Source organism: Arachis ipaensis, chromosome B10, assembly GCF_059453495.1.
Source record: "Arachis ipaensis isolate K30076 ecotype BB chromosome B10, ASM5945349v1, whole genome shotgun sequence".
NCBI classification, from domain to species: Eukaryota; Viridiplantae; Streptophyta; class Magnoliopsida; order Fabales; family Fabaceae; genus Arachis; species Arachis ipaensis.
Window position 1 is genome coordinate 1,023,767 of NC_142435.1, and position 22,588 is coordinate 1,046,354.

At 30.5% G+C, this 22,588-nt stretch overlaps 2 protein-coding genes across 2 annotated transcripts; one reads left to right on the top strand and one right to left on the bottom strand.

The window, feature by feature from the left end:
- Window positions 1-1,531: 1,531 nt before the first annotated feature.
- LOC107623098 (eukaryotic translation initiation factor 5A-2) lies at window positions 1,532-3,357 on the bottom strand. Its single transcript, XM_016325245.3, has 5 exons — window positions 3,027-3,357; window positions 2,382-2,504; window positions 2,209-2,265; window positions 2,039-2,113; window positions 1,532-1,792 (listed from the first exon to the last, which is right to left on the bottom strand). Exons 1-5 carry the CDS (start codon window positions 3,147-3,149, stop codon window positions 1,688-1,690), a joined length of 483 nt encoding a protein of 160 aa, XP_016180731.1. The 5' UTR covers window positions 3,150-3,357; the 3' UTR covers window positions 1,532-1,687.
- Window positions 3,358-8,553: 5,196 nt separating this feature from the next.
- LOC148578920 (uncharacterized) lies at window positions 8,554-10,035 on the top strand. The gene is made up of 2 exons (XM_088510200.1): window positions 8,554-8,675; window positions 9,400-10,035. The coding sequence occupies exons 1-2, from the start codon at window positions 8,664-8,666 to the stop codon at window positions 10,033-10,035; spliced, it is 648 nt and encodes a 215-aa protein (XP_088366326.1). The 5' UTR covers window positions 8,554-8,663.
- Window positions 10,036-22,588: the final 12,553 nt, after the last annotated feature.

Sequence of the window (22,588 nt, forward strand, 5' to 3'; positions counted from 1 at the left end):
GTATTGAGGGAATTATATGTTGCAGCCTACAACTAGAGGGGTACGGTGGTCAAAAGTCAAAACATTGACCAAGGAGAATGAAATTCCAAGTTGGCCTCCACGAGAACTTGGATCAACCTTTAAAACTTTTTAATTTTTATTTTCTTGATATAAATTTTATTTTTATATAGATGAAAGTATGTGTTTTCTTTTAATATTTTAAGTTTTGAGAAAAATCATTTATGAGTTATGACATGATGATTAAAATTTTTAAAATGATCTAAAATTCATCTTTAAAATTAAAGTGAAATGTCAATGTTTTATTCACATTTAAAGTGTGTATATATAATGGCATATTATTAAAATAAAATTATTTATGCTTAAATTTTGGTGTATCAAGTTGTGAATACATTGGTGTACTAAGTTGAGTCATATATGGCAACAAGAAGTTGCACAAAGGTGCCTGGTGTGTGTTGAATTTTATGTTCAAGTTTAACACACGAACATCATCATTATCACCGTTATCTTTTGTCTCCTAAAACCTATCTTGGCACTCTAAAGTTTTTTATAATAATAATAAAACCGGAAAACTTTTAGAAATCAATATGCACTATTAGTATGAAAGATCATCTATATGTATAAACGTAATTAAATGAGCATGTAAATTTTTTTCGGTAATATCAAAATTAAACCCATAACTTTTATTATCTTAGGGTGAGTTTAAAAGTCGAAAATTGCAAGTATACTTAAATGTAAAATTGTGTCTGAAATTAAAGATAAGCATATAGGATAGGCTGTCTTAAGTTAAGATGTAATTTTTTTTATTTATTTTCACTTTTTTCATTTCAAGATGTAGACATAAAATAAAAGAAATGCAATATATTTTTGTCCTAATTATCAAACACTGCCTTACAAAATAAAAAATATTAATATTATGAGTAATTAGGATGAACATTGATTCCTCAAGAGTTGAGATACATTATGAGAATCCAATTTTAGTTAATGTTACAGAAACATTAGGATCAATCAAGCAATAAAATTAGAATTCTACTAGGGTTCTTATTTTCTAATCCTCTTAAAAAGGGCTTCTACTGATCCCATCGGCAGTCGAAGCCTGTATAAGCTTTTTTTAAATTAGGCCCAAGTGAGTTCAACCCAACAACAATGCCCCCTTTTTGTTAGTCCATTTATAATTAGCTAAACAATAACAAAAATCAGCATTAGAACTTCAGAAGTTTTGTATTTGTTTGGGGCCACAAAAACCATTTCCTTTTCTTTTTTCTTATTTCTTGATTTTGGGGGACTACCGGCCGCAACCGATAAGGATGAACAAAATACCAAAATAGATTTATCCAAACACGTAGTAGATAACTTTCAAGAGAAAGTAACCTTATCCAAAGTTAGAATGCAAGACACCTTCCCCTTTTTGCTATAGTAGTGCCTTAATAGATTTATGTACTTCACTGTAAACTATTATTTCATATAGGTATAAATGGCAACGCAGAATACGCCATAACAACACGCTTCTAAGAAGGTAATAGATTTTCCGGAATTTAGAAAAACAATATCAAGCATAAAAATTTTAAGAGGGTTTCTGTCACATCCATAAACAGCTTTAGTAAGACTAGTGACTAGTCTGAGCAACCTCAATAAATCCAAGTGTAGAACAAGACCATACAAAAATATCTTTGCTAGTAACATAAAAACGCTAGTTCTTTGGACCAATATCCTTCAGGGCACAGATCTGCTCCTCTCCCATGGCAGACATCACTGACACAACAAGGTCCTTACCTTCAGCAAATCCATCCTTTATCTGCATACACCACCAACAAATGTTATATACCCAGTTAAAATACTGAAAAACAAATCAAGAATAAACAGTAAATTACATTCTCCTCCCATGAAATTAGGTGATATTACATTCAACCTATCCTCTTTGCTGAATGTCATATACCTTAAATCCTAGGAAAAGTTAATGCATTCCTGAACCAAATCTCATGGAAAACAAGGTATAACTTCTGGCAGAATGTGAATCCAACAGAAAAGGCAATAAACAAACCTGAGTAAGCAGACTATCATCAGTGGGGAGTCTCAGGTCATCCTTAGTGTTGCCGTTTTCAGTAAGCAGGCTCACCTGTAACATCATTGGAGCAAAGCATTCAGACAAAAGGAGCAAGATTATTAGAATAGGAATTAAAACAAGTGAAGTAAACATAAGTAGCAACTCACGAATCCATCCTCAGAAATATCAATCAACTGGTAGTCAGTACGATTCACATGGGGAACCTGCAGCACAAAAAGATAGCATAGATTTCATTCCAGCATGAGTTCTTCCAAGTTTTAGTTTTATCAGTGAAATTCAAGAATTGAATGCACATGAAACATAATTACTAGATTCATACATCACAGTTGTGGGAGGAGGGCACGATATCTTCGAGCTTCTTGGCAGTGAAAATATCAATTCCAACAAAGTGGCACTTAGCGTGACCGTGCTTACCGGTCTTGGAGGTTGAAACTTCAACAACCTGTTATGAAAAAGAAAACAATTGTAAGCATCAATCAGTGACTTGTGATGGAGACTACACCAAATTCTTCCAATCAACAATAGCTCCTAAATTGTAAAATCAAAACACGAATCCCTAGCTACTTAAACAGGTTCAACAAATTCAAACTCAGCATCGAACACCACATACACATAAAAGTCAGTGTTCGAGAACTTTCATCAAACAGCTTATACTCAAAAAAAAAAAAAAAAAAAAAATCGAGGTTTAAAAAACCGATTAATTCACCAGAATAAGTATTCACCAAACATGTTCCAAATATATATACCTAATTCTAAATCAACAACTCGAAAAACGAAGAAAATACAACAGATCTCAATTAGTGAAACCATGAATAATTTAGAAAATGAGTAATATAAGAATCAAACACGGAAGGAACAAACAGCATGTGAATCATTTGATGAAAAGCAAAATCGAAGGAATAATTCGATGAGAAGCAGGTAGATTTTAAGAATTTATGAGTTGAATGAAGAAAAAGAGAGGGACCTTGCAGGGGCGGCCCTTGATGACGATGTAACCGTTCTTGCGGATGGTACCGGCTTGCTGTGGATAGGTCTTGGAAGCTCCGGCGTCGGCCTTGGACTCGAAGTGGTGCTCCTCGTCCGACATGGTGATGACTCGCTCCGATTTGACTCACTCACCGATTCGACTCGGGTAACAGAAAGGTGAGTGTGTGTAATGAGTGTGAGTGTGGCGGAGTAGGCGAAGACGATAGCGATTTATTTATATCTCACGTCTCCCACGCGCTCTTTCTCGCTCATTCCAGTTGCGTGTGTCTTTTCTTCTCTCTCTCTCTGTGCTTTTCTTAACCTACTACGGAAACATTTCAAGTGCACCGGGGAGTACCGGTGCACCAGTTGTTTTAACCGTTGATTTTAATTAATATATATTATATATATTTTTTATAATTCAGATCAACGGTTAAAATAACTGAAGCACTGATACTTCCGGTGCACCTGAAATGTTTCTAGGGTTCGTTTAGTATTTTTCTTCAATTTTTTTATAATTTTTTTCAATTTAATTGACATATACTATGCCCTATCTTTTTCATTTTTCGTCAAACTCCACCTTATTCTAATTGAACATGATAACATAACAGAAGGTTAAGTCAAATATTAGTTTTATAAAATTACAAACAAGCATTACTTTTATTAATTATATGATATTTGTATACTAAAATTAGTCACTAATATATTTGTATATAAATATATATGTAATTTAATTAAAAATAAATATATATTTGATATGCACATAATATAGTCATACTTTTATATAATTATAGTCGAATATAACATCTTGTTTTAAATTATTAATTAGAGTAGTTTTTAAATTATATCAATTTAATTTTTAAAATTTTAATTATTTTTATTTAATCTTTAAATTTTACAACCGTAACTCAAATAATTTCTAAAATAATTTTTAATAAAAAAACATTAATAGAATGTTGACATTAGTAATTAGATATTAAAATAAAATTTGTAAAATGATACAATTTTTTTCGCGCTCAAATAGTTCAAAAGCGACGCCTTATGACTTGATTTGAGACGAAATCTTTTATAAAATAAATAAAGACTAAATTAAATATTTACTACAAAAATTTTGTTATATGACTAAAAAAAGTTATAACTAAAATATTTTTTGAAAAAATGAAAATAATGTACATTTCAAACGATATAGAAAAGATAACTATAAAATTGCGAGCTTAATTAAAAATTTGATTAGTTTTAGAAAACAAAATTTATAATAATAGATAGTTTTAGGTAATTAACTTCTAACTTGTTATACTTTTTAAATTTCTCAGATTATTATACTTTTGGAGGAGATTAATTTTTATTCTTTATACAAGACTAAAAAGGTTTTAAATTTTTTTTTTTTTGAAATCAAAATAGCTCAACACAGTAGAGTGGAACAACATATAGCAGAAAAGGAAACAAAATGATCAACCTCTATCATCTCTGACATTACCATCAACAACCAAGATGATTAATACATGTCCACTCCTTGTAGCTCAAAAACGTCCTTCCTTGAATGTTCTCAACACTTGCTTTCCTATTGTTAAAAATTCTGACATTCTGTTCCAACCAGATATTCCAAATCACTGCAAAGAACTCAGTCAGCAATATCTTCTGTTCCTCTCTACTCTTGTGAAAACCAGTCCAACTCTCGAACTGCCCCCTCATGGTTCCTGGAATGGTCCACAGACCACAGTTTACCTAAATATCTCAACCAAGCGCACCACACCTGCCACATAAAGTCACACAAAAGAAATAAATGGTGGACAGATTCCATCTCATTTTCACACAAGACACAATGATTGTCATGCTGACGAATAACACCTAGCCTGCTCAACTGCTTTTTAGTATTCACCCTGCCAATTAGAACAAACCACCCAAAGAGCTCAATCTTGGGGGGTACCAATCCTCCCCAGATTGAACTAGTAAAGCTGTAGCTTGTAATTTCTTCCGAAAGAGTCTCCGATTGCAGGACCTGCACAAAAGATTTAGTAGAAAAAATACCATTATTATCAAACTTCCAGACAATATTATCCTCTCTACTAGCTGATAGTTTCACCAACCTTAACCTCTCATGAAGTTGATGAACCAATTCCAACTCCCACTGGAACAACTCTCTCCTCCATTGAAAATTCCAGATCCACTCTAACCCATCCCAGAACCCACAGTCCCCTATCACAGATCCTTGTTGGTTTGAAAAAGAGAAGAGCCTTGGAAAAGTTACTTTTAGAGGGCCACCTTGCACCCAATTGTCTACCCAAAACAGAGTTCGGCTGCCATTCCCTACTTCCATCGCCAGGCCATGAAGAAGTTTTTCTTTCACCTATTGGTCTGTTATATTCAACTGACAGATGTCTTTCCACGGGCCTCCCTTCACTGGTAAGGTCTGACTAGCTAGCATAATGTTTGGGTTCAGATTATTACAGGAGCAGACCACCTTCTTCCACAACGGGCAATCCTCCTTTAAAAACCTCCACCACCACTTAAACAACAGTGCTGTGTTTCGAAGCACTGCATCTTCGACCCCCAAGCCTCCAGCCTTCTTTGGAGCCTGAACCACTTCCCACTTTACTAGAGGCATCTCATAGCTACCATCCTCCCTACACCACATAAATCTCCTTTGGAGTGCAATCAACTTGTCAGTGACTGCTTTTGGCATCTTGTATAGGCTAAGGTAATAGATCGGTAAGCTATTCAACACCGATTTGATGAGAACTAGCTTGCCTGCTTTGTTTAGAACCTTCGCTTTCCATAAGCTGAGCTTCTTTTCTGCCTTATCTATGATTGGCTTCCAAGTCTTCACTAGTCTCGGATTAGCTCCTAGCGAAATTCCAAGGTATTGAATTGGTAGACCAGCTTGCTTACACCCCAGAAGGCCATACACCTGCTCCACCCATTCCTGATCACAGTTAACCGGGATCAAATTCGACTTATCAAAATTGATGCTCAACCCAGACATCAACTCAAAACAACGCAACATCCTCTTATAGTTCACAATTGTTCCTGTCTCCGTAGGGCAAAACAAGATTGTATCATCCGCAAATTGGAGATGCAACAACTCAACATGATCTCTCCCTACCAGTAGCAGAGTAATTTGTCCATTCCTCACGGCCTCCCCCAACATCCTATGCAACATATTGACCATAAGCACAAACAGAAGAGGAGAGAGTAGATCACCTTATCTTAGTCCTCTCTCCATTTTGAACGGCCTGGTTGGAGATCCATTAACCAGCACAGACATAGATGCCGTACTGAGACACTCTTTCACCTAATTCCTCCATCTTTGTCTGAACCCTATCTTCTGAAGCACTATATCCACAAAGCTCCACCTGGCTATATCATAAGCTTTCTGAAAGTCAAGCTTAATGATTGTCGCCTTCTTTCGACGCGTCTTAAGCCATTGAACCGTCTCATAAGCAATGAGGGCACCATAATGTATTTTCCTATCCTGAACAAACGCACTTTGTGTCTCTCCTACCAAATCCGGCATGACTGTTTTCATTCTTCGCACCAAAACTTTGGATATCACCTTATACACACAATCCACCATACTAATCGGCCGAAAATTCTTAATCACTTTAGTACCCACGAGTTTCGGAACTAGCATCACCCATGTGACATTGGTGATCTTATAAAGTTTTTAAAATAATTGTTAGTTGATCTTATACAAAAATTATAATATTTTTTCCGATTGTCTCGGACGAAGGGGTGCCTATAATTTCCCTATAATGTATAATAGTATGTGATTAACTATTTTATCTTAATCACATTTTCTTTTTGGTTTTTTATTCTTTTTGGTGTGTTCGTGCTTATCTCTGAAGAATCTTGATGTGGGCCCAAGATGTTTGTGGACTGTTAATTTTGTTGGGATTGCACCTTTTGATCTCTCATTTCGTGAAAAAATGGAAAAAGGAAAACAGCGTCGGTTTGACGCGAATAGGCAATCATGGGCTTAGACTTTTGATCCAAAATATAAAAGAATAAACTATTAAACAACCGAATATTGTCTTGTGAATGTAATAATTTTTTTTTTAAAAAAAAAATAGGTTATATTTCATTAATTATTAAAAAATAAAATATAAAGATATCTAAAAGTAGGGCAGCATAATAAAAGGTAAGAATTTTTTAAAAATACTACACTAAAGGTATTTATCCAACAGTGCGTGGTCGTAAACGAAAAAAAATCTTAAAGAAGAAAGAATAATAAATCAGATTGATTGAAACTAATAGTTTGTCTCACGAAGAAGACGACCTAAACTGAGAGTTCTTTGGATTTCCCAAAGTAACTTGACAGAGCTTGCTAGAATGGCAGACGGCATTGAAGTAGAACTTTCAAAAATCAACTTGTTGCGAGCTTTCTAGCAGTTTCAACAAATGATGACAATCAATTGAGAATTACGATTAGCATTCTTCAGCGAGTTAAGCATCTCTGTTGATGCAGTCCACCATGTCCAAAAGTCGTTAGAACTCTGAGGGGAAAGACAGTCACGAAGATAACTCTAAGACCATACATCTTTAATTCTAGAGCAATCGATCAAACAATGAGTGACTGTTTTTGTTGCTTCATGACAGCAGGGGCATATTGGTGATATAGATGGAATGCGGTGATGAATCTAAGCAAGCACCGGAAGCTGGCCATCGAGAGCTTTCCAGATAAATAGCTTAACTTTATGAGGCAAGTTCAACTTTCATAGATCAATCCACGACTTTTTCTGCTGCATATAATTAGGGCAAAATTCTAGAGACAGATGGTAAAATAAATAATCAATTCTGTAACATGAAGCTGTATCATATTGTGAATGCAATAACTTATTAGTCCATCATAAATTCTTAAATGAAATTTAATATCACGGCGAAATAGTCATTGACTTATCAAATAAAAAAAGCAAGAAAAGAAATTTGAACATCGTAAATATGTAATAATTAAAATACTGATTCGCTTTAACATGACAAAAAAAATAAATATATAATAAATTTAAATTCCGTTTTATGCATGTATCAACCTATTACTAGTAAATGACAGTAATAAATACTTAAATAAAATTTTGATTTATGATATATTAATTTTTAAAAAACACATGTTAAATTTATAAATTAAAAATAAAATTATTAAAAAAAATTTTATTAAAAATATAAAAAATTTAAATTTTTTATAATAATAAATTTGTCATACATTTTTAAAATACATATTAACTAAATCCATATAAAAAGGGCAGAAGTATTTTAATTATAAGCATAAATTGGTGTAATTCACCAATGTGTTTTTCCCTTAATGTATCAGCCTCTTGGTTGACGCAGGTATTTACTGTGCAAAAAATAAGCTTATTAAGGTATTTGTGGTTACGGATAAGAACAAAATCCTTTTCTATATTAAAATTGAAAAAATATTGTGTGTCTTTTTGACCGATGACACCGAGGCCATGCGAAATTGCAATTGGATTTTTTACTTCAAATGATTCTGATTTCATCGTGCAAAGCAAAGTTCTTGCCCTTGAATTTACCGAATTGCACATACCATAAATAAAACTTTGCTACCAATATTCAATTCCATCCTTCAACATATCTATTATTTCTGCATTAGCATTACCTTCTTCCTTTTTCGGGGAAAATAATGAAATTACAGGTATCCCTTTATTTTATTGTTTCCCATTTTATTTATCTTATCTTGTTTTTTTGGTGGATATATATTTCTAATGCAAATATTATGGGTGATCAAGAGGTGACCAAGGGAAAAATATATCTGCCCAAGAAGAGTAAGTTAAGATAAGATTAAGAGAATTAGAGGATTGATTTATTAGGGATATTGATGTTTCAGTTAGAGAATTAGAGGTTATTATCACTGGTTGATTATAATTAGTATATACTAATTAATTATTAACCATTTATATTTATTTGTTACTAACTTATATAAATTCAAATCTCTATGATAAATTTAAAGAAAAATATAGAGAGCCAATGTAATTGGAGTACAACGTGTACAATTTGTAATTAAAATTAAATAATAATTAAATTAATTAATTATTATTTATTTTTAATTTTAAATTCAACCTAAATAAATAGCTTATTGTAAATATTGTACAGATATTTCATTAGCTTCCTAGTGAGATTCTAAGCTTAATATCATGATTTTCAAAAAAAAAAATTTCACTTTTATTCTTACATCTAAATTATATTGGAAAAAAAATCTAAATTATATAAAAAGAAATCTAAATTTAAACACATAAGAATTTGCTTTAATACCAGCTGATTAATCGCTTATTAGTAGATGAAAAACTTATAATCATTGGCAAGAATGTAATTTTCACTTAGAATTTTTCTAACTTTATGAATATTAATGTGTTGGTTAGATTGAGTATGAAAAGGAAATTGAGATGTTGTCAAAGGAACTAGAGAAGAGCAAGTTGGAGGTAGAAGCAAAACATGAAGCACATATGCAAGCAATGCTTAGGCTTGAACGGAGCCAAAAGATGACTTATGAGATGTCCACATTGATGAAGAAGTGTGACACTCACAAAAATAAGTACATCAAGGAATGTATGGAGGCAAGAGCTCGCATACACGAGCTCGAGTCGAGAGCGCAGATGGAACTGCCGGAGGAGAAGAGCAATGAAGAACAACATATTACAATATCTTTGAAAGAGTACAAGTCATTGGTTGAAGAGGCTAAGAAGGAAAATAGTGAAGTTGGAAGCCATTTAGAGATAGCATTGTTGAAAAAGGAATTGGAAGATGCAACAATGAAAATTGTAGAGCTAAAAGGTGAATGTGAAGAAGCTCTAAATAGGGTTAAATTGGTTGAAAAAGAGAAGATGGCATTGGAGGAAAAGTTGAAGAGACAAAGGGAACATAGGCATAGAAAGAGGGCTGCACTAGCTGCACTTAGGGAGGTATCTACACCTCAACATTTTGGTGCTTCCACATCTTATGGAACACCTAAAGTGTGCCAACCGTTAGGTAAAGTTCTCAATATTAAGTCCTTGTAAAAGGAACTCTTTGATATAATGTCAAATTATTGTATTTGTATATTTGTGTCTAGTAATAGGACCAACAGTTTGATATGTTTTTGTTATATATATGTATGTATCTTATTAGAAAAATAGTAGATGGTCAAGGAAATATGGCTCATCCATAATAGCAAATTTTGGTGCTTATTATTTCTTTGTAATTTAGTCCATTTTAATTCATATAATTAAGTACACGTCAAAGTCTTTTTATGAATTTGTTAAACGGTAAGACTTGGCATCATGCAACTTATAACTGGACCAATTTAGTTAGATTTGGTTAACAAAAACACTTAAACGTGTAATATTAGAAAAAGTATAGGTAGACAATGAAAATACTAAACAATGTGAACAATGGATATATCGAATGTTCAATTCACTAGGTGTGTGGATAGTAAGTTATCCTAATATTAAGATTTAGATGGATAATTTAAAGGTGTAGTGTGTTTTTATTTTATTAGGCTAATTTTAGAGCATATTATTCACAAAAGTCATTATCTACCTAGCAAAGTCTGTAATATTATTCTACAATTAAAAGATGTATTATTAGACTTAAATGCTAGGTAGGACCGACACATCACTTCTGATAAAGTCTATTATTTTGCATCCAGATATTTTTATTTTATTTAATTCAGTAATTATCCAAATTAATTCTTAAGATTTTTAATATTAGAAAAATTTTTAACAATAAAAATTTTAATCCTCTAAATTTCAAAATATATAAAACAATCTTTAATATATTTTTGATAAAATGAAACCAAACTGATCTTATCCATACAAAAAATTCTTATAAATCAGTTTTACATAAAGGTTCCAACTCGGTTGGAAGAACATCTAAAGAGAGAAAATCAGAGAGATATTTAAAATTTTCTTCTGCTAACCAATTTCACATTTATTTTATTTTATTGTCGAATTATATTAGATAACTCGAATACGATATCTCTTACCGAAGAAAGAGGACCTATGTCGCCTAAGGTATGACTCATTGGCCACATTTGTTTTTGTGTTGGTCCGATTCGACCCGATTGGGTTCCAAAATTTAAGCCAGACCCTCCATTTTGACGGGTTTGGTAGGCTGGGCTGGCGGGTTCAATCTATTTTTTGTCACTCCTACCAATTAATGAAGGTTTTTTTTTTTAAGATTTTAGACTTTCAGGGAGTAATAAATAATAGTAGATTTGTGTCCACTTCTCTTCATGAAGCCCAAATAAATTTTTGATGACTAAGTCATTCATTATTGGACTTTGACATATTCATTGTTTTCTATTAGGACAATTTCAGTAAGTACCCATCATTTACCAAAATAAAACCTTATACCAAAAACCAAAAAAAAAAAAAAATTCCATATATAACGACCCAAAATAACATTATTATTGTGTTTTATCTGACTGTCATGCATTTCTCATTAATTCTTTTATCAACATAATTATGCTAGGCAAGTTATACATAATAAAACACTTACATATTCATAAAACACTAGGTAGATATAGTCACAATTATTAACAAATAATAATATTCTTTGAGTTATAAAAGTAAAAAGTGTTTTAATGAAAAATTTAAAAGAAATCACATGGATTTTAATCTATGGCTATTTAGATTTTGGTTAGACACTTCACTTGGCTTTAATTCCAAGTCTTGGGTCTACCCTTGAAAGGAAAAAGGGAAACCTAATACCCAATGGGGTTGCAACTTGCATCAACAAATATGAATGTGTTGATTATTTCCAATTTTTCCAGAGGCATGTGCTAATCACGTGCTCAATCTAGACTAATGAACACATGACACCTCTATGATCATGCATTTGGTAGACTTGGCTGAAAAAATAAAAATCAGTACATGTTTTAGGAAGAGTTTCAGGTGTACCGGAAACACTGGTATTCCAGTTGTTTTAACCGTTGATCTAAATTATAAAAAATATATATAATATATATTAATTAAAATCAACGGTTAAAATAATTGAAATATCGGTATTTTTCGGTACACTTAAAATTTTTTCCATGTTTTAAATCAGAACAAGGTGTAAATTAAATGATGACATAAAGTGAATTTGGCCACATACTATACTATTTTGTCAGGTCAAAGTCAACATGTCTACTTGTCAAATTAAATTAATTAAAATTAAATACTGTATGTACTACACATATAACACGTGTGGTGGGGATAAGAACTACTTGTTTGTTTCCATGAACAGCCATAAAGTAATTTTAAGACTCTACCAGCATGTAGGGCATAATTGTAGCATGTTTGAAAATCGGTGTTGGGAGTTGTGTCAAATTTAGTTTGCTGATTTTGATATTGTTTACTTTAGAGAATTTGGAATTTGAAAAGAAAATTATATGGTACAAATCTAAATCTGTACAGATTTAAAGATTTGTTTTCTTAAACCACACTTTTTAAAGTCACACTTTTCACTTAAAACTGTAGCTCTTCACAAAGAAAAACGTCACCTAATGGAAAAAAGTAAATTAGAAGATTTAAGAGAAGAAATAATTAAGTTATCGAAATTAATAGATCAAAAATTAATGATTTTAACTAATGTTAACTGTAATGACACCGAATTCTTAAAATCAATACAAAATTATTTTTCTCAAAATCTTTATTTTACTATAAGTTTTATTGAAGGACTTCAAAAACCTGAAAAAATTTATTTTTCACACGGAATTTCTAAGAAATGTTACCATGGAAATGATTCCCCACATCTTTATCATACTTTTAACCCACAATTAAATTCTATAGTAGATATGCTTGAAGAAATATTAGTATCTATAAAATTTCAAAGAAATAAGGAAAAAGAAAATTCCAAAGAAGAAAAATTTCAAAATATAATCAACATAACAGATTTAAAAGTAAAACCACCACTAAAATTATGAATATTGAAGAAAAATTAGAAGAAGTTACAATGCTTTTTAAACAATTAAAAATGGCTCAAGAAAATAATATTATGGAACAGGGATTTCAGATAGAAGAAGAATTAGTAAATTCTGAAAATATAGAAAATGAAGAACACATCCTAGATTATTCAAGTGACGAAGAACCAGCAATTCCAATACAAGTAAAAAATGAAGCTGGAACATCTAGGGATAATCAATCTCAATTTAAATGGGAAACAGGTTTTGATAATTATGCTTTTAAAAAAGGATTTATAAATAAAGATTCAAAATATACAAAAACACCATCAAAATACGTTCCTAAAATCCAGGAAATGGAAGGAGAAAGAATGCTCGATTTAGACTGTAAAAAGAATGAAAAAGAAATTTTCGAAAACTGGTTGAATTCCTTCTTATTAGAAGCCTTTACTAATCCAAAACTTAATGAATTATCTGGAAGAGATATTTGGAATTACATAGGGTTTCATACTAAAGGAGCTATAAGAGATTATATGACATCAATAGAAAACCAAATAATAGAAGAATTAGCAACAAAAACAACAGCTTATGATAAGATATTATATATAATGATGATTCTATATAAAGAATTTTTTGGAAAAAATATTATAGATCATAAACAAGAAGTCTATAATAAAGAATATCAAGAAGCAAAAAATCATTTAGCTAACATTCAGATATATGATCTATGTAATGTGGAGTCTTATATATGTGAATATAGAATACATTATTACAAATTAAAAGAAGAAGATAAAAATCATTATCTTAGTATGTATATAACAAAACTTCCATATCCTGCCAATGAATTTATTATGGGAAGATTTATAAGAGAAATAAATAGAGGAACAATTGAAAATAATTTTGGTGGAGCAACCTCTGCAATAAGAGAGGAAATAAAAGAACGTTGTATGCAAGAAGCAACTCAAAAAAGATTTGCAAATATAATTAGAATTTGCTGTCAGGATAACGAAGAGATACCTCAAAAATATGGTCTTAATAAAAATTTTTAAAGAAAAAGAAAATATCAATTTAGAAAAAGAAAATATTATCCAAACTGGAGAAAAAAGAGGTATTTTAGAAAAAGAAATAACAATAAAAACAAAAGACAAAAAAGTGATTATTGCCCGAATAAAAAAGAAAATTGTAAGTGTTGGTATTGCCAAGAAGAAGGACACTATGCAAATGAATGTCCGAAAAAGAAGGATAAAAAGGATCTTACTAAACAAATAGAAATTGCTAAGTCCTGTTTTATGGAACCATTAGAAGAATCTGATGATAACTTAGACTATATTTTTGAATATGTCTCGGAAACAGACTCAGAGACTGAGTAATAATGCTACATTTATTACTATAAAAATAACAGAAAAGTTTATAAATGCTTTCATAGATTCTGGAGCAACGCAATGCTTTGCTAGTTCAAACATAAAACTTGATTGGAAAAAATTAAAGAAACCATTAAGAGTTAGAATAGCTGACAAATCAATACATAAAATTAACCAAAAAGCAGAGATGGTTGAAATTTTTATTCAAAATTATAGGTTCATTGTTCCATCTATATATATGTTAGACTCTGGAATGGATTTTATCATAGGAAATAATTTTTTAAAGCTATATCATCCATTCATTCAAGAATTAACATATATAGTTTTAAAAGCACCACACGATTCTTCAATAAATCAAAAATCAAAACGTATAAAAATACCAACTACCACTATAGATAAGATCTTAAAATTTAAAATATTTTCTATATTAGAGACATGTTATTTAAATTTATACTTTCAGATAAATATCCCAAAAAATAGTCTTGAAATAAAGATAGAAGAACTTTTGGATGAAATTTGTGCTGAAAATCCTTTAGATGTTAAAAATACAAATAACGAATTAGTAAGTATTAAATTAAAAGATCCTACAAAAGAGATAAATGTTCCAAATAAAATTCCTTATTCCGCAAGAGATAGAGAAGAGTTTTCATTAGAATGTAGAGATCTTTTGGAAAAAGGAATTATAAGATTAAGTAAAAGTCCTCATGCGGCTCCAGCCTTTTATGTCGAAAATAATAATGAAATTAAAAGGGAAAAACGAAGAATGGTTATTAACTATAAGAAGATGAATGAAGCAACTATTGGTGATGCTCATAAACTTCCAAGAAAAGATTCTATTTTAGAAAAAATCAAAGGAGCAACTTGGTTTTCATCTCTTGATGCAAAATCAGGATATTGGCAGCTTCGTTTAGACGAAGAAACAAAGAAATTAACTGCTTTTACTTGCCCAACAAAAGAATCAACAAGTGTGTTACTTTATGAATGGAATGTATTACCATTCGGATTAAAACAAGCCCCAGGTATTTACCAAAGATTTATGGAAGAAAATCTAAAAGAGTTAAATGAATTTGTTTTAGTGTATATTGATGATATACTAATTTTTACAAAACAGGATAGAGAAGATCATCTTCAAAAATTATTAATAGTTTTAGAAAGATGTAAAGAAAAAGGATTAGTTCTTAGCAAAAAGAAAGCAAGAATAGCAAAACAAGAAATAGAGTTTCTTGGATTAATTCTATCTACTCAAGGAAAGCTAAAACTTCAACCAAATGTCCTATAAAAGGTAAATTTATTTCCTAATAAAATAGAAGATAGAAAACAATTACCAAGATTTTTAGGATGTATAAATTATATTTCTGATCAAGGATTTTTAAAGAATATAACAGAATACACTAAAAGCTTATTTCCAAAAATAAGTACTAAAAAAGAATGGAAATGGGATGAAAAAGATAGTATGCAAATTCAAAGGATTAAAGAATTATGTGAAAAACTTCCAGAACTTTATATTCCAGAAGAAAATGACTACTTAATAGTAGAAACAGATGCTTCAGACATAACCTGGTCAGGATGTCTAAAAGCTAAGAAAGCTATAAAAAGTCTGGAACAAGGAAAAGAATCACTAGATTCTAAAGATTTCCTAAAGGAATTACTTTGCAGGTATATTTCAGGGACTTTTACTCCAACAGAACAGAGATATACCACTCATGAAAAGGAAACTCTAGCAGCAATTAAATCTCTTAAAAAATGGAAAATTGATTTACTACCAAGAGAATTTACATTAACGACAGATTCAAGCCACCTAACAGGTTTCATACGATATAATTTAAAAGTTGATTATAATCATGGACGATTGGTAAGATGGCAATTATTTTTGTTACAATATCCAATAAAAATTGAATATATTAAGGGTGACAAAAATGTTATTGCAGATACATTAACAAGAGAATGGAGTTCGTCTACAACGCATTAGATCAAGAAATTCAAAAATATGAGCAAGAGCTCGAAAAATGCAAGCATTGTCAGCAAATAAGGACACAGATCCAATCCCTCAAGAAGGCCATCGAAGCAATGAAATCAACACAACAAGCAGAAACATCAGAGTTCAGCCAGCTAAGCATGGTGGACAAATCAGGTGAAGAAAAAATTTCAGAAAATAAAACAATTGCTGAAATCATTAAAAAATCCACCCAAGATAAAAAATATTATGTAATTTATAATGGCCCCATGAAAGGAGTATATGATGCCTGGGAAAAAGCAGCACCATTCACACACCAGTCAAAGATAATTCATAAAGGAGGGTTCCTAACACTGGAAGAGGCAAAGAAATCCTTCAAGGAATATGAAGCTCTTCATCCAGAGCAAACCCTAAAAAGAGCAGATAAAGCTCCAATTCAAACCCAGAGAACAGGGATAATAAGAAACATTCCTACATGGGCTGAAATCAAGGAAAAGAAAAGGGTCTGTAGATCTAATCTCAGAGAAACCCTTAACATAGTCCTGAATTGGACTGAAGAAAAAAGGGCAATTTTGGGATATTATCCTGTTGCCAAAGAACAACTAACAAAGCTGGTTATATTTCCAGATGCTTCCCCATCTGACACCTATCAGTTTTTCCAGTATGGATTAATTGATACAATCTTAATTTTTAATGATCTAAAAATTATTAGTGAGTTTCCTGCAGGATTCGTTGATACAGTAAAGAGATTTAAAAATATGATTGACAATGTAAATCCAAGGGATATATCCCTAAAATTTACAAACAGTCAACCTATTTTTAATGAAGAAGAAGAATGCTTGGTTCCAGCACACCAAGTAATATTCATGTCCGTCTTCCCAGGAAATTTTCAACCAATTGATCAAATTCAAGATTTAACAATTTACAGTCATGAAGGAAGGCTAGCCAGCACATTAGCAAGGGTCTTTGAAAGAACTCAAAAAATAACGAAGGAATTTCACACAAGGATTAATTATAAAAGTAGAAATACTCTACTTGTGTCCAGTAAAAGAAATGAAATTGAAGAAAGAGAGATGAGACTCTTGGTAGAATTTGAATCAGCATTCTACAACTTATCTGGACTTTTAGAAAAGCTCCCTGAAGGGATAAAGAGGAATCTCTGCTATTTGATAAAAGACAGAGAAGACCACAAGTGCCAGCTATGTGCCTCAGAGTTATCTGAAGAAAGCAATAATGAAACGGAATCAACTCACATGATGAAGGAAGAAGACAATACATCTGACGGTCACATGATAAAAGAAGAGGACAGCACATCTGAAGCATCTCTCAACATTATTGCATAGTGACGTAAGCACTTAGGTCATAGAGCACCAACAATGTAGCTGGTGAAAGAGAACAAACAATGACGTAAGCAATGACGTCATAAGAAGGGTAAGGATGGGAATTGTCCATCAAACCCAACTATTATAAATAGGCTGCTTAGGCAATTGTAAAGGCATCAGACAATAGGAAGCAGGAGGCTAAGAGTACTCATATGCTAGGAGAGCAAGGAGGAAGCTGCCGAGACGATTCTATAGTCTGAGGAAGAATCCCCTTAGGGAAAAATAGTTCTAAACTCCCCTCTGGAGTTAGTATCTACAATCTCCCCTCTGGAGATAAAAACTCCTTATGTAAAATATACTGAATAAAGGAAGTTTTTCTCTAGAAAGGTACATCTTCATTCTAGTCTTTCAATTATGAATTATTTAGAAAGTTTAGAATTAACAGAAGAATCTGATTATTATAGATTAACTGCTTTATTAGATAATGAAAAGCAGGCTGTTCTAAAAACAGAATTAAATCTCAAATCAAATGAAAATTTTAATAAACAAAATCTTTTAAAAGAAGTTTTTAACAGAAAAAATATAATATACTATGAAAAAATTCAACTTGAAGCTCCTATAAAAATAAAATCTGCCAATGGAGAACTTGAAATAGCTTTGATAAATAATGAAGAATTGAGTAAACAGATTGAGAAAATTAAGGATCAACAAAAAAGATCTAAAACTGGATGGATTCATATTAGTACTATACAAGTCTTAATTAAATCTACATATATGAAAGGAATTAATTCACCAATAAGTTTAGCAATCTGTGACAAAAGAATTACTGATGACCCAATAGATCAAATAATTGGAATTGTTCATGGAAATTTGGCAAACGTAAATGTTAAATTTAATGCCCATCTTGGATATGCTATACCTTTATCAACTGAAAATCTTGGAAGATCTGTAAGTTTGGCTTATAAATTTCATAGAAAGAATCTAATGGAACAAGATGATGAACCATTTTCAATTACATATGCAATAAATTATGCTTTAACAAATAGCCATCATAGTATAATATTTAAAAAGAGAGAAAGAATTTATGTCGATGAATTATTTCAGAAAATTGTAAAAACAGAAATACCAAAATATAAAGCTATTGAAAATTCAGTTCTATTACTAAAAGAACCATCAGGAAAATTGATTTCATCAAATTTTCAAATAAGAGAATCTAAAATTAATAGTCCCTTAAGTTTATCTAAGTTAAAGATTAAAGAAGAAGATTATGAAATAAAAGAATTAACAAAAAAGGTCGAAAAATTAAATGAAACCCTAAATACTAAATTATGACAATAAATAAAGAAGAAATATATGTAACTTATCAAGATAAGAAACAAGAGCTCTTTGAAAGAGAAAATCGTTTGAATTATTTGCAGTTCTCTGAAATAAATCAAAGAGCATTTAAAGCTCTAAAAATAATCTATGACAAGTTAAAAAGAGAAGTTGAAGAGTTAGAAAAATTAATAGAATCTCTAGAAAAAAGTGATGAAGCAATGATAGAATTTGCAGAAATTCTAAGATAAATAATGAAGCATACAAAAATTGAAAGACCAGAAAATAAAATAAAAAGAAAAAGAGCGAAAAAATTAAAAAGTAAAATAAAGGAGTATAAAAAGGAATTAAATAATCTTCAGATCGAAATTGATGACCTTATAATAAAAAGGATAGAAATAAGAATAAATATAAACAAGTTGGAGTTAAACTTAAAAAATTTATAAATGCCTGGAAAACCATATTATGACTTAAAAGAATTAAAGCTGTTAAAAGAAAAAATGGAGAATGAGGTTGAAAAATTAAAAAGATATTTAGAAACAACGGAAAGTGTAGAAATAAAAGAAGTTTTTGAAGATTTGAAAAAATATATTAAAGAAAAAGACAAACAGATAAAAAATTTTATAAACAATAATCCATGCAAAAAAGAATATTATAAACTAAAACAAGATTAAAAAACTATAAAAATGAAATCAGAATTATAAATACTAGTAATAATAGAAAATTTTCAACATCTTCAAATCTATACACATTATAAACATAAAAGAGTTTAAAATTGGTATCAGAGCCAAGTTAACAATTAAGGGTAACACTTTCTCTTTAAGCAACACTTTTAGTGATACGCTTTTAAACCAAATAAAAACAAAAATCTGTAAATCTATACCAAAATACATCTGTACACTAGATGACCCAATTTGAAATTGCTATAATAAAATCAAGTCTTAATTAAAAGTGAATTTGCATACTTTCAATTACAACTTACGATACAATTAGCCTATCAAAGATTTAATAACTTTCAATTAAAATATATTCAGATAATGCTAGCATGCCCACTAATTTCATGATCTATTTTGTAATTAGAGAATGCTATATTATGGCCAATATATATATATACCAAATTTAACGTAAAATTGGAGCAGAAATGCCTTTCAACATTAAGAATATAATTAAATCAGATTAAACATTAAGAATAATTTTAAAAAATTTAAAGAACCTTAAAGACAAAAAAAACATATTTTACTCTTATTATTATTACCGATAGCAGATATATTATTAATTAGGGTATGTTAAAAATATTTATCGGATATGCAGAGATCATTAGTAATACATATCAAAAGTCTTGTTTCAAAAATAATTACCGACACATATTTTTCAACTATTATTATAAATCAATACCATAGAGGTACTGTTTTGCAGCGGTTTTTTTCTATTAGCGGTAGTTTTAAACTGCTGCAATGGCGGTTTAATGGACCACCCTATTTGTTGGCGTGGAAAATTGATTTTGCGGCAGTTTTCAGTAACCACTGGTACAACCATCGCTGAATCGGTATTTTACGGCAATTAATTTAGTGGCGGTTCTAAATCGCCGCAGTATACAAATATTAGGATTTAGTCATTTTTTATTGATGGTTACGAACGGCTGCAATGTTATTGCGGTTTTTTAATTTATGACCTTCGCTAATATTATTCCAAATCAAATTAAAAAAAAATAAATTTTCCTTTTAAAAAACGCTAATTTTTTTGTTTAATTTTAAAAATATATTTTTTAGCCTTTTTGAATTTTTTTAATACTATAAATCTTAATATTTGAAATACATTGAATCTAAACTTGTGGTAAAAACCAAAAAATTAATTGAAAAATAAAATAATATATTTATAAAAAATATCAATATAGTAAATCTCTTGCTAAGAATTACATAGTCAAATTCAAAAAAAATGTTTACTTTAAACCAAAATAAGTCCAATTTTAAGATTCTGTTTTTCACTCTGTCCTTCTACGGAATTCATCCTTGCAGCGATGTCTGACGGCCACTCCTCGCCCTGCCTTTGAAATAGATATCACAGAGCACTCTCCATCGTCTGTCTCTTTTTCTTTTCTGCTGCTGCTTTGAACCTAATAGATTACAGCATTGCAATCTTAATACTATAGGTAGAAAAATAAAAAGAAGTAAACTCAGACACACAAAATTATGAAATATAACAACAATGAAACATTTTATCAAATATCAGTTGAGCAAAAATATTCTTTTAAATTAACATAAGAATAAAAACAAAAACAACTTGCAACCATTTCACAACAGATTTCAACACACAAATTATTTATCAATAAATAATAATAGAAGTGTGGCTCGAATATCAAATGTTGTGCGAGGCAGGTTTCCTCTTCCTTTACTTCTAATAGCAACACCCAATGCAATGTCATTAGTAGCTACTCCAACCAAATGAATTAATGGCCAACAGAGCAAGACAGCAGGAACACGTTAGATTAACTGAATTGCATTTATAAGACTTGGATTTCTACCATTTTATACATCATCTCCAAAGGACAGAGCCATAGCTGGAGGAACTTTTAAGTACAATTGAGAAAATAGTATGTCACGCATTAAGGAAATAAAATAGAGGGTTGAGTAAAATAGATATGATATATCAACAATTACTCAAACGGAAGTCATAAACATCACAAAAAGTTCAAGGGATCATCCAAATAGATAATATTCAAAATACATCATCAATCAAAAATAAACTTAATCAGTGTAGGAAGTCATTTAATTTTTTATAAATACGTCTTCATCGGATAATATAGATATAATAAGAAAAATCAATTTTCAAATCCAAATCCAATAAATCTAAATCGATATAGACACAATATTTTAAATAATTATGAATTGGATTGAGAAATAAAAGTGAAACCAATACTATCCAAATTGTAACAAAATTATATTAAATTTTTTATATAAATCGATCTAAATTGGCATGTTAATATAAACATATTTTATTTCATAATTACATCATCATCGGAAAATATAACATGCATGTCCACGTCGTTAACTTTTGTGACATATCTAATCAAATGAAAAATATTACAAGCAACAGAGCTATTACAAATATAAATACTACACTTAATTACTTTGACTAGGTTAGTTTTTTTATAATTATTTTTCAAAATATCCATGATGATCGAAGCAAAAGCATCACAATTATAATTGTAACAAGAATAATCCAACAAATCAATAATCCAAAGAATGACATTTTATGCAGTCTGATCTGATTTAATTTTCTGGCATAAAGTTTGAGAATTAAATTAAAGTGGAGGAGACTTCAAATATACATTATTCATTGCAAGAGATAAGTTTGTGGTAATTAAAGTCTAATCGAAGAATATGATGGAAGGCTTGCACGTTTGTCGTTGTTATTGTCACACTGATTGATTGGTCTTTGTTCAACCATTCCATGTTTAATTCAAAATTTTGAATTTTATTATCATCCTCTTTATTTGAAAAATGACACTGATATTGACAAATTTGTTTATATAAAAGCAACAAGTTCCTTTTATTTCTACTTGGACAACATCTACTTGAGATAGAAGAATAAAGATTCTCTAAGATAGCGTTTGATTTGAGATACTGAGACAGAGACTGAGAGACTGAGACTCAATATTATGTTTGTTAGTTCAGAGACTGGTACTAAAATTTCTGTCTTTGTCTCTAAAATTTCAGTATTTCAGTACCTTCAAAAAGT